The 12,633-nt window shown below is 33.7% G+C and overlaps 1 protein-coding gene and 1 pseudogene across 1 annotated transcript; both read right to left on the minus strand.

Moving 5' to 3' along the window:
* Positions 1-2,909: 2,909 nt before the first annotated feature.
* On the minus strand, positions 2,910-9,538 carry LOC114732260 (DDB1- and CUL4-associated factor 8-like; annotated as a pseudogene).
* On the minus strand, positions 6,649-9,512 carry LOC114732256 (pentatricopeptide repeat-containing protein At1g62260, mitochondrial-like). Its single transcript, XM_028919554.1, has 2 exons — positions 9,428-9,512; positions 6,649-8,984 (listed from the first exon to the last, which is right to left on the minus strand). Exon 2 carries the CDS (start codon positions 8,879-8,881, stop codon positions 6,881-6,883), a length of 2,001 nt encoding a protein of 666 aa, XP_028775387.1. The 5' UTR covers positions 8,882-8,984; positions 9,428-9,512; the 3' UTR covers positions 6,649-6,880.
* Positions 9,539-12,633: the final 3,095 nt, after the last annotated feature.

Consider the following 12,633-nt stretch of genomic DNA (forward strand, 5'->3'; position numbering starts at 1 on the left):
TTGTCTCTTATATTTGTATGTATTTTTTCTCAATGTAATTTTTCTAACAATTATAGTTCTCGCCAATACATTTGATTAGTAAGGATATTTAAGAAAAACAACACCTATTGTTACAAATAACTAACTTAAATTCTTTTCTTTCTTAATCTTTTCAAATTAGTCAACTAGCTCTTATAATTAGGATTGAGGGTTGTAGTAGTAATGGTATTGTTTATCGGCATTGCAAGTTGAGGGACAAAATACGTGTTTGGATGTAGATTCAGAAATTATGGGTTCCAAATGATCCAACAAAATAAGCTTATTTTTCATGTATTATACAGCGGAAAAATAAGTTTATTGTTAATGACTTGTTGATAATCAACCACCTTACTAGAAAAAGAAAAATTAAAACTATGAATTATACCTTAAAAAACAAAAAGGAAAATTTGCATCAACTTTTATATAGGGATAATATTGAAAAAGTATAATTAACCTTTCATCTTATACTCCGTCTGGTCCTATTTATAAATCTTAATTTTTGAATTAGTTTGGTTTTTTTTTTAAGGTCTAATATGCATGGGACTATCAGAACGTCAAATACGTTATCCTCTTTCATTTTTTTTGACACTATTCTCTCTCTCTCTTTTACATATTCTCTTAACACGTGGCATCAGACTAGGGCAATTGAGACAACATGGGATAAGACTCTCGATTAATGCCCGCATAACGTCACAACCCATAATTAAAGCACGAACGTTCCAACTTGCCATTGGAAGACGATTCCTCAGGAAAGAGACACTGCGTCGCAGGTTTATTTGGAACAGGCTTCTTCATCCATGAAAGCACTTTTAAGTTCTTGCGTACACGTTTCTGGTTTCGCATTTACTATTACTTTTCAAACGCAGTCGTCCATCATCGTGTTTTGCTGCTCGTGGATGCATTAATCACTTTTAAAGTTTGAATCAAAGTTGGATTCCCCACACTGGGAAGTAATATTCTTCTCATCTTTAATATAAAACATATTTAACTAATCTGATTAGATTAAAAAAGTTAAGTAAGTTAGTGAGTTATAAGAAATATGACATGTTTTTTTTTTCTAAAATACTATAATTATCTTCCTTAATATCCTCATTCCCTTTTTTTCTTGCTTGATTATGGTTGATAAGTCTTATATTTAGGATCAAAATTAACTCAACAATTAAGTTCTATATTAAAGGCCGGACGAGTATATAAGTATTATGCTTAATTGTCAAGCCAGGATGAACGGATGTTGTATATTTACATCTCTCTTAAATCGAGAGGTCACATCACATTTCGTATTTTGATTTGTCCGAAGGAATTGTTCATAGATTTTAACAGGTTAGATTGCAAGTTCGTAACTAGATGCTCAGTCAACAAAATTGATGACGATAATGAGAGCAATAATTAATAAAATAATACTTTCAAATTATAAGCATTCGTTCAGAGATTTATCTTGATTTTAAATGTAATTTCTTAGCCTATTATATTTAAAAAGACTGCACATATTGAAAGGATGCTCTCATCTATAGGGATAATTTATAATGTAATTGTCTAATTGGTTAATGGGTATTTTGGGGAAATAAAAAAAATTCTTTTATAAATAATTGTTTACTTTTATTTAAAAATTTATTGCTTATCTATAAGGAACAAATCAAAGTATAATTTTGTGGTTTCTAATGTAATTGATTAATGAACTACTTCTTTCGTTCCTTTTCATAAGAAGCAAATTAGTCAAAGACTAATTACTTCGATGCTAATGCCACCCGTTATGTTTGAATGAAGTCCTGAGTTTGAATTCATTATTGACATGTTTATGCGCACACATGTTTAATTGTATTATATATTAAAAAAGGAACAAATTAGAATATAATTACGTTCTTTATTATAAAAAACAGTTTGTTTTTATTTAAAACATTTACTGCTGTTTCTTTTATTGATGCCCTTATTAAAGAGAGGAGACGTTCTCTCATATTACCAACGCAAGAGCTACTAGGATTAGAGAAGGGAGATTTTCTTAAAGGAATTATTGGGAAAAAATTTTTTTGCACAGCTACACATTTGGATCTTATAACTAAATTAACATATTTTATGGCATTGAGAAGGTAGGAGTATGTATTAGTGGAAAGGAAGAGACTGAGTATTATTATAACAATAGCATTAGCAAACCAAGCTTATGTAATAAAGAACAGAAATTAATACATATATGACCTTGATCAAAAAATCACTTTCAATATATTTCAGACAAACCAAAAAAATTTTTAAATTGCATTAACTCTTCTTTAAAATATAACAACTTTTTAATTTTACCTCTATTGAACATATATACCTTTGGGAAAAAAAATAACTATTATAAATGGAGAGCAAAATAGTATATTCATACTAAAATTTAATTAGATGACTTATAAATAGAACTAAGAAAAGCTCTCTTTCTACCTTATAAATAGTATCAGAGAAGTAGATTATTAGAGTATCCAAGTTATAGCAATAAAAAAAAGGGAAGAAATACCAATGATACTCATGAAGGACATTCTTCAGTTACAATTTTTTAAAAGCACCCACCCAAATGGCCCAATACCTTTTACGGCCCAGGACGAGAGGCAGTTGTCTGCCATGACTACAAAGGGTATTCTTGTTCACTCAAATACATTTTTACAACGTAAAAGAACCTTGCGTCTTTAGAAGTATCTTAAAAACCAACCACTGCCTTTAATTGATCACGTTCCCCCACCCCCCCCCCCCCGGGGGGGGTGAGCAATCGCTGATATTTGCCCTGCTATTTGGCCAACACTTCAAGCAATGGAAAACCACCATTTAAGAAGGCGAGGCATATATTTTTGTGTAAATCACTTCACTTTTCATGCCACAAAAAGTGCCGTACTCAGGTCAGAGGATGAACACACATCTGCCTCTAAAAGGCTCACAAATAACCCTGAAATAAGTGTGCACAAATATCAGAGATCGTAAACAAATAAGATAATCTGGAATAAATGTTTAAGAAAACTAGTATATATTATTATGATTTGGCACAAATGTGCAAGATTCCACTCAATCGTTCATGTTAGTCTATGTTAGATTTCAGAAAAGTTTTGATCCTGTGAGCCTCAACTGAGAAAGCCTCTTGGCTGGCTGTGCCACCCCCACCTTCGTCATCAAAACCACCATTGTTAGCATTCAATGTCCGTATCAACTCCCGAGGACCCTGACCTATGGCTGAGTTTTCTTCCATCACACTCTGTGCTTAGTTCTCTTCCTTGGAAGTCAAAACAGATGCAACATCAGATATTGAGGAGACCCTATCTGCTATACCCAGCCCTTTGCCGACGGGTTCTGTTGGACACAAACTATCACCCACAGCATCATTAAAACCACCAGCAAAGTTTCATTGTTGCCTTTGTCAACATTAACACCAGCATCATTGTAAGTATCACCGCTTTCCATTACCATTGTTGATGTGATCATCACTATTGCCGCCGCCGCCGCCGTCATCACACCCACTGTCCTCATCAGAGAAGATATCGTAGAAATCATCATGGTCATTTGGTCAAATATGGGAACCCTTAGAAATCAGTTCCCTCCTGCCGAAGCAGTCCCTAGAACCTGATAAACCATACTTATCGTATCAACAATTCACGCGATACAATTGCTGTTAAATTCATGTTTTTCTCCAAACCTACTGCTAGCCTGTCTAACAGAAGCATCGCCATTCATAAATGCACTCATGTAAAGTAGAGGTTTTCCAACGCCATGAAGCACACTTTTTTATTATTTCCCAAGCACTCCAATTCAATATTAATTATCACTCTTTAAATTGCAGGATTTTATATTCTCACTTTACAAAATGTTCTTGGACAATTCTTGAACTTCACATTGCATTTCACCAAAAAACCATTAGCTCCTCTAAATTTTTAATTGGATCTATTATAGATAGTTTCTTTTAATTTAGTCTTTCCTTCGATGAAATCCTGTGGTCATTATAGATGTATGAAAAATGACATTCCATAACTTTTATTAAAAAAATATGTAATTATTTTTTCTTTTGGATTTTAAAAACAAATTTTATTCAATAAAAAAAAAAGAGAGAGAATACGACTCTTAATAACTAACGCATTTCACATTACTTCTAAATGTATATGTTTTTGCTTGTATCAATGCAATTATATTTAGTTGGCACTATTTTGATTTCATATTTTTTTAATTATTTTTTATCCTTGTTTTTAATAAATATTATCAAACTAATTTAATGAACAACTAAAATTTTACTATTATATTAATCTAATAAATATTTGAATATATAATTTAACAGATATTAATATAAGGTATCAATGGGCCCCCCTCCCCAAAAAAAAGAAAAAAGAGACAAAACACAATTTTCCTGCTTTTGCCCCTGTCCCCCATCATAGAAAATTTTGGGTCTTACGTCCAAAAGAATGACTTTCTTAAAACGGTCCCATATCATTTTTAACTTCAAGGATTTACCTAAACAGTTTTTTCTACACAATGTAGTGTTTCACACACATAACAGGCATTATGCCGCATAAAATCATATCTTGGTGTGCTTAACTTGAAATAATTAGCTCAAGAAGATATTTCATACCTGCTCAATGTTTTTGGGTAAACTAGCTTTCTCAAAGGCCTATGGTGTCCATATCTTGACGTCATGATCATATCCACTGCTCGCAAGAACCATTTTATGAGGATGAGATTCAATGCAGTCTGCCAAATGCTTATCAGTTTTCATGACACGAATAAGCTTTCCACCTTTCTTTCTCCAGATGAAAATCTGGCCACAGTCTGAGCCACTAGCCACATACTCACATTTAGGCCCCAAAAAAGTAACATCCTTCACTGTCTTCGAATTTGTATGGCCCATATAAACTTGAGGAGTCATTTTCTCGCGCATATCCATGTTTGATAGAGATTCTGCAGAGCAATGCTCAACTCCCATTTTACTTGCATAACTGCTCATAGAAACCAGGGACTGAGGAGCTGGGTTGAGTCCCAAGCCCATATCGTGGGTAAAAAGATAGATGAACTCATCATTGTAGGACACGAGCAACTCACTCTTTTTGGAAAAGGCTAAGCTCGATATTTGAACTCCCACATCACCAATCAAGTGTGAAGGGCAAAATAAGTCAATAGGTTGACCAAAATCAGGTGATCCATCCCATTTGTACTTGCGAATGTGATAAAGTTGAGTATACTCATCTGACCCAGCAACCACCAAGTGGTATGGATTCCTTGGATCAATTGCAATTGCAGTTAGATTGATGACTGGCATGAAACTCCTTCTATCTTAATCAACTGGCTGGCAAGTAAAAAGTTGTGTTGCAGCCCCACTTCTCAGATCAAACTGTAATGTTTCCAAGAGCCACTTGAATATGCAAATTCAATTCTAAAATTAAAATTTCAAAAAGCCTACCCACAGCAAGATATAGGCGTCAACAGTGGACTTTCCATTTAAAACAGTACATGCATCTTAGAGATAAGAATCAACCAGTCATCCGATTTACAAGTTTAGGATTTTCATCTAAAACAACAGAAAAGGAAATAGCACCGAGGGCTTCCCAATTGAAGCCCATACTGAATGAAATAAAAGATAAAAAATTAAAATAAGAAAGGGCAAAGAAGATAAATAACTCACATGTTGTACTAATCCATCTTCACCACAAGTATATAATATATGCGGGCTACCAAGGTCAATTGCCAACTTATAAGCCCATCCTTCATGTTCGCCTAGTAGCTTAGTTTTGACTACTCCACACTCCTGAATTAGTGCATGTATCACCTAAAATTGAGTATCCACTCATAAGGAATCAACCTTTTCAAATGAATAACATAAAAAGATTCATAAATATTAATAACAGCATAGAACATCATAGCCATCTCAATTTTCAAGTGGATAAACAAATACGGTCACACACAAACCCCCGGTCCTGTAAGGCTGTAACCATATCATACTTTTCTGGTGCGTAAAGATGAAATACATGCATAAGTTAGGGATACCTGCTAACCATTATAAGATAGTGCTCCTGATATGGCCTGTTCAAATGGAAATAGCCTGGTCTTTTTCAAAATGTAACAGATATGACAGAAAGGACAGAATGGAAATGTTCACACGCATAAATCGGATGCTAGTCTTTCCACAATGTCACAGAATATGAAAGGGAATACCTGTCCATCAGCACCACAAGTCACAATGCTTAGATCATCTGAGTGGGGCATAAACTTTGCTTGGAAAACATTTCTCGTGTGACCAGAATGAAAAGACAACTTCATATGCCCAATCTCCCAGTCCCAGAGGATAACTCTCCCGTCATCAGATCCTGACACCAATATGTCACCATCTTCATTGAAGGCCACACTGCTAACAGAACGTCTCTGCTTTTCCAGCTTGCTGTGTAAATCAAGTTGAAGGACAAGACTCTAAAACATGACATTGATTAGTTCAGAGCTTTGACTCTCTGAGTTTCTGAAATTAGAAGCGTATTCTTTTTCATCCCCCACCTCTCTCAAGGGGGCTCTTATTTGAACGGATAAGTAGGAAGGTAAAATTCAGTGTCACAACAAAAGTGAAAGGAACTGCATGGTGACACAAATTTTATATGGTAATAACATAAAAAGGTTTAGAGTCATATGAGAGGGAAAAAGGAAGAAATAACTGTCATTAAAATTAAAATGTTAATTTCAAACGGTAATAACATTGAAAATTTGCCAGTCAAATGACTAGATAGAGAAAGAAAGATCTGTCATTAGAATTGTCAAGTCTATTGTGACGCAACATCACAATAGTTAGTCCACAAATCTCAATCAGAATGGAGGACCTGATAGCCCACTGATGAGGCATTTCGACAAAATGGAGTCTTCCTGCAATAAAGAACTATCATTGACAATTGGAAGAATCTACCCAACTATAACCTGTTTGCTTCTTGATTGATCTTCTTTCCATTGACACTCTCACTTTCTCTGCATCATCCCATTGTCCTAAATCAGCATACATATTATATAACAATACAAAAGGAGCTGAACTTTTTGGTTCAAGCCTGATCAAAGCTTCAGCTGCTACTTGGGCTAATTCTACATTATTGTGGACTCTACAAGCACCTAGGAGTGCACCCCACACGGCGTTATCTGGTTCAAATGGCATATTATTTATCAAATCTAAAGCTTCCTCAAGTTGCCCATGCCGACCCACAACGTCCACAAGGGAGGCAAAGTGCTCGACTCGTGGTGCAATACCATATTCATTAATCATGGAATGGAATTGCCTCTTCCCTTCTTCAACCAAACCTACATGGGCACATGCATTCAAAACAGAAACAAATGATATATACGTAGGGTGAACTTTAGACCTCTTCATTAATTCAAAAAGCTCTAGAGCCTCTGCAGCAAAGCCATGGGATGCATAGCCTCCGATCATTGCATTCCAAGAGATTACATCCTTCTTTAGCTCCATGTCATTAAATACATTACGTGCCTCAATAATTGCTCCACATCTTGAGTACATGGTGATTAGGGAATTGTTTATTGGCACATCTGGAATAAAAGTCTTTGTGACAAGCTGGTGTACCTGCTTACCAAGGTAAAGATCCACCAAACCAGTAGAGACGCTAAGGACTGAAGATAACGTGTGTCTATCTGGTCTGTGTCCTTCAAGTTTCATCTGTGAGAAGAGCTTAATGGCACCCTTATAGTCTTCATTTTTCTCATAGCCTGCTATTATTGAGTTCCATGAGATCAGGTTTTTGTGAGGCATCCTGTCAAAGAAATCTTTTGCAAGTTTTAAATCACCTATCTGCGCAAACCCAGATATTATTGAATTCCATGAAAATGTGTCAGGATTTGGCATCTTACTAAAAAGGGTTGAAGCCTCTTCCATAGCTGAAATTTGAACATAGCCATTGATCATGGTGTTCCAAGAGAAGGTATCTCGCTCTACCATTTGATCAAAGAGATCCCTAGCAGAAAGAATATCACCCACTTTCACATAGCACATCATCATGGAATTCCAAGAAACCATATTTCGTTTAAATTTATTTTTACCTGCATCTGTTTGACCTTGATAATTTGGTATATGATCAAATAGGCGTCGAGCTTCTTCCACCCTCCCTTTTTGGCCATAGCCAGCGATCAGGGTGTTATAGGCATGTACCAAATCTTCTTTTCCTTCATCAATATTGCCATATTCATGCAGAATTCTAGCAGCCACATCCAATTCACCATTTTGAATGAGTCCTGATATAAGTGCACTAAGAGATGCTGAATCACGCCTAGGCATCTTCTTGAAAAATTCAATTGCCAGAGCCACATTACGATTCAATAAAAACCCAGTAATAATAGCATTCCATGACACAATGTTACGTTCAGGCATTCTATTAAATAGCTTCAAAGCCTCGTCAATCCTCCCATTTTTTGCATATCCACTAATCATGGTATTCCATGAAACACAATCTCTTTCCGGCATTTGATCAAACAATTTTCTTCCCTCCTCAATGTACCGACTAACGTGACATGATATGTAGCCTGATATCATCAAATTCCAAGACACAATATCCCTCTCAGGCATTTCATCGAACAGCTGACGTGCCTTAGCCATCTCTCTCCGTTGAACATATCCAGTAATCATTGAGTTCCAAGTAATGATTTTCCGCTCACTCATGGAATCAAACAAAGCTCTCGCTTCATTTAATCTGCCAGATCGAATTAAATGGGATATTTTTTTGTTTAACTGGTATATTTTTGGTGTTTGGGAAAAGCTCCTGATTAAGGAAGGTAAGCCACAATAACAGAGGAATATATTGTCATGGTTAAGCCTATTTCTTAGGGTAGGCATACAAGGAAGCAGAGGTAATTTGCTCAGTTTCATTACAACCCTAAATAACATTGCCACAATGCTCGGCAAGCACCAAGGTAGGCAGCGAGCAGCAATGCAGGTATATCCAATCTAAGTGAAGATGAAGTAGAAGTACAACAGATGTGCGCTACACCTACAGCAAATAAGGTAAGACAATGCGAGTCCAGTACTATCAATATATTAATACATCAAGGGACAAACTGTCATTAAAAGTGGCACGTCTATTGTGGCACAATTTCAAAATAAATTAGTTCAAAAATCTCAACCAGCTCTTGAAGTGACAAAATTGCTTCTAATCCAAGTTCACTGCCCAATGAGAACGGAGCAACTGCATGAATTTTCCCAAAACCAAAATTTGGTATCTTTATATAAGATAGCTTGTTAATGGAGAAGAGAAATGAACTTATAATACTGATACATAAGAGATACTACTAGTTGAAATAGTTTTATCGTTTTAAAACTACTTTTTTATCTCTTCTAGAGGATATTCGATTCACAAGCAAATAACTAACAAGAAAAAATGCGAGCATGATAGTAAAAGGGAAGCCAACACTAGAGAATTATGGATAGTCAGACCTCAGAGACGCCGAGACTGTAAACGAAATTCCTGCCGGATAGTTCGCCGACCTCTCGCTGCCAGACATCGACCACTGCGTTGCCGATGCTCGTCCTCGGCATCCTATTCATCCTCTGCACCATAAGACAAGTTGAGTAAGGAATTTTTGCCATTAATGCAGTAACCGATTTTATGTATCAATGAAATTACAACCAAGAAAAAAGGAGGAAACTGAAGCGGAAAAGACGAACCAACCCAATGGATATGGGATGTCAGAGGTCGATTAGTTGAAGGTACTATAGAGAGACATCTACAAGGTGAAATCGAAAAATCGAATTATTGTGAGATCTCCACAAATGAATAAGTTTCTACAGAGTTGAATTACAGCCAACAACACGAGCAACACAGCCGTGGCCCTTATGACGTTCTCTAATATCTATCTTTCTGTAGTAAGAAGTAAGAACAAAGAACTCAAGCTGCTGGGTGTGACAGGAGGAGAAGCGGCATCGGGAGGGAAGAGGTACAAACTATAGTACTATGTGCAAAGTGGTTAACGCGAGAACTGTCGGGTAGAGTAAGATAGTTATAGGAAAAATCACAATTAAATATCCTAGAATTTGAAAAATACAGACAGAAACACGTGATAATTTCACTCTGGCTTTTGATAAGACTGCACATGGATAGGGCTGAGCAGGACAGGACCCTTACTCGATGCCCAACCCGAAAAATGAATGGGCTGGAGCCCGTTGCTGGCCCTATCCATGAAAAGCCCTAATAAATTTGGGCTGGGCAGGACAGGCTTCTATACCTAACAAGTCAATATACCATATTAATTAACTAATTATTTATGTCCCTCTAAATAATGTAATGTAACTTTATATTAAAATGGAAACTTGGCTTTAATTTTGTTATTACTAATTAATATACTATGAAATTACTTTTTGTAGTAGCTAAGAAGAGTGGACTATGACAAAAAAAACGTTATTAGTATATTTTATTAAACTTAATTATTTTTTTAGTTTCTAACTCTCAAAATCATTAAAAAATAAATAACTATAATGAATACTGAATATTGATACAACAATGTATTTGATTTAGGAAATAAATATGAGGCAAATAAAATATATATAAATAAAATTATATATATTTTGCGGAAGGGCCAAATGGGCATAGCAACATACCATACCCGATGCCCAGCCCTGTCCAACAGTTTGCTCAACTCAAATATGCCCAATAGTTCTTTTGGGCCATTTTTTGAGGACGGTCTGGGTATTTTTTTGCGGGCTTGGGCGGGCATAGCAAGTAACTGGGCTTCATGAACACCCCTAGCTTTTGGCAATAATATTGCTATAGTGAAACTATCATGGATCCTTATCTACGTTTTTTAAATTCTAGAGTCTTTTTTTGTGATTTTCCCATAGTTATATGCAATAAATAAATACAATTCTTAATATAGGTTTTAATTATTGAGTTTATTTTGATTTTAAATATAAGATCTATTTTTTATATTTATCAATTTTTTAAAATTATCTTTATGGATCTCCCTCAACAATAATCAAGTAGAAGAAGGAGAGAGAATATTAAGGAAGATGATTATGATATTTTAGAAAAACTATGTTATATTTCTTATAATTAACTAATTTGTCTTACTTTCTTAATCTAATCAAATTAGTTAAATAAGTTTTATATTAAGGACCGGATAAGTATTATTTTTTTAATAATATTTTTGCTAATTATATATATTAGATAGAAATATTATCTGATATATGCAACTACTATAAAAATTATTTAAAAAATAAATAAATATAAAAAATAAAGTAAATTAACGTGTTATATTTAAGATTAAATTTAATATCAAACTAATTCTTATAGTATTTTATTTAACCGGAAAACAACACATTCCAGTGTCTTTCTTTCTCATTCTTGCCTATCCCAAAAAGAATTAAATTAATAAAACTTTTTACACTTATGTAAAAGTTGAAAAAATGTTATACATTTCCTCTTATTTATTTTTTTATATTCAATAGGAGTAAAATTAAAAAAAACTAATTATTTATAATTAACTTATATTTAAGAACAATATTTTTCCAATAATTGACTTACATAAAAAATGCATTAAATTAATAAACTTTTTTTACACTTGGGATGTTGAAAAATAATAAATGGTATATATTCTCCTATCTGTTTTTATTATATTCTTAGAAGTAAAAATTAAAAAATACCATTCATTACTTTACAAATGAGTTAAATAAGTGAGTTACACATAATAATATAATACTAGTCCTAATTATAAGAGTTAGTTGACTAATTTGAGGAAGGAAATAAGTTAAGTTAGTTATTTATAATGAATAAGTATTATCTTTCTTAAAATATCCTTACTAATTAAGTATATTAGCTAGAACTATCATTGTTAGAAGGAATTTTTTGGAAAAAAATGTATAAATATGAGAAACAAAGTGAATTAAGGTCTTATATTTAAGACCAAAATAAAAATCAAACAAAGTCTTATATTAAGAACCGGAGGTAGTAGTATAACAATACTAGCCCACAAAGTCAAAAGCAACATCTAGAAAAAGCAACACAAATCAACCCACTCCTAACTCCTAAGGTCACTTCTATAGTTGAAGCACCTAAACAGCATAACAAAATTTTAATGGTGCACGTGCACCAACAATTTTTTCCATAAACATAGGTATTGTCTTATTAAATATAATCCTGTTTGAAATATTATCAAACACTAAATGTAAGTATTTTTTTTAATAAGAATTTGAACCTTAATTCATCATATTGTGAGAAATATACTCTAACATTTAATACATAGCAACGGTCTTTAAAATATTATAACCCCAAGTTAATGAGGAATAAAACTTAAACAAAAATATAATTCAATTCTGACCAATATTAGAAGTGTAAATTATTGGTTATTTTCTGGGATTATTAGATTTTATTGAAGTAAATAATAAGATGGAAAAGTTAGGAAAATATAATAAGATGGAAAAGCAAGATTAGAAATATTAAATCATGCTTAGATTTGATGATAATATTAGATCTCAAATAGTCATATACGTAATTCTTTAATTTCTTTTGAGAGAAAAAGCATCATCTATCTAATATATATGACAATATTTCGAATAAGATTACTTTTAATAAGAAATAAGAAAAATTACAGTTAAAGATCCTGAAATTTAAAAAACACAGATAAGGACCTGTGATAACTTCATTATGG

The sequence above is a fragment of the Neltuma alba genome, unplaced genomic scaffold, assembly GCF_004799145.2.
Source record: "Neltuma alba isolate B1F8T4 unplaced genomic scaffold, ASM479914v2 tig00012897_pilon, whole genome shotgun sequence".
Taxonomy (NCBI): domain Eukaryota; kingdom Viridiplantae; phylum Streptophyta; class Magnoliopsida; order Fabales; family Fabaceae; genus Neltuma; species Neltuma alba.

What these genes read in the sequence shown, in the direction of transcription:
- LOC114732256 (XM_028919554.1), bottom strand. Translation starts at nt 8,881, where the DNA reads ATGTTATTTAGGGTTGTAATGAAACTGAGCAAATTACCTCTGCTTCCT.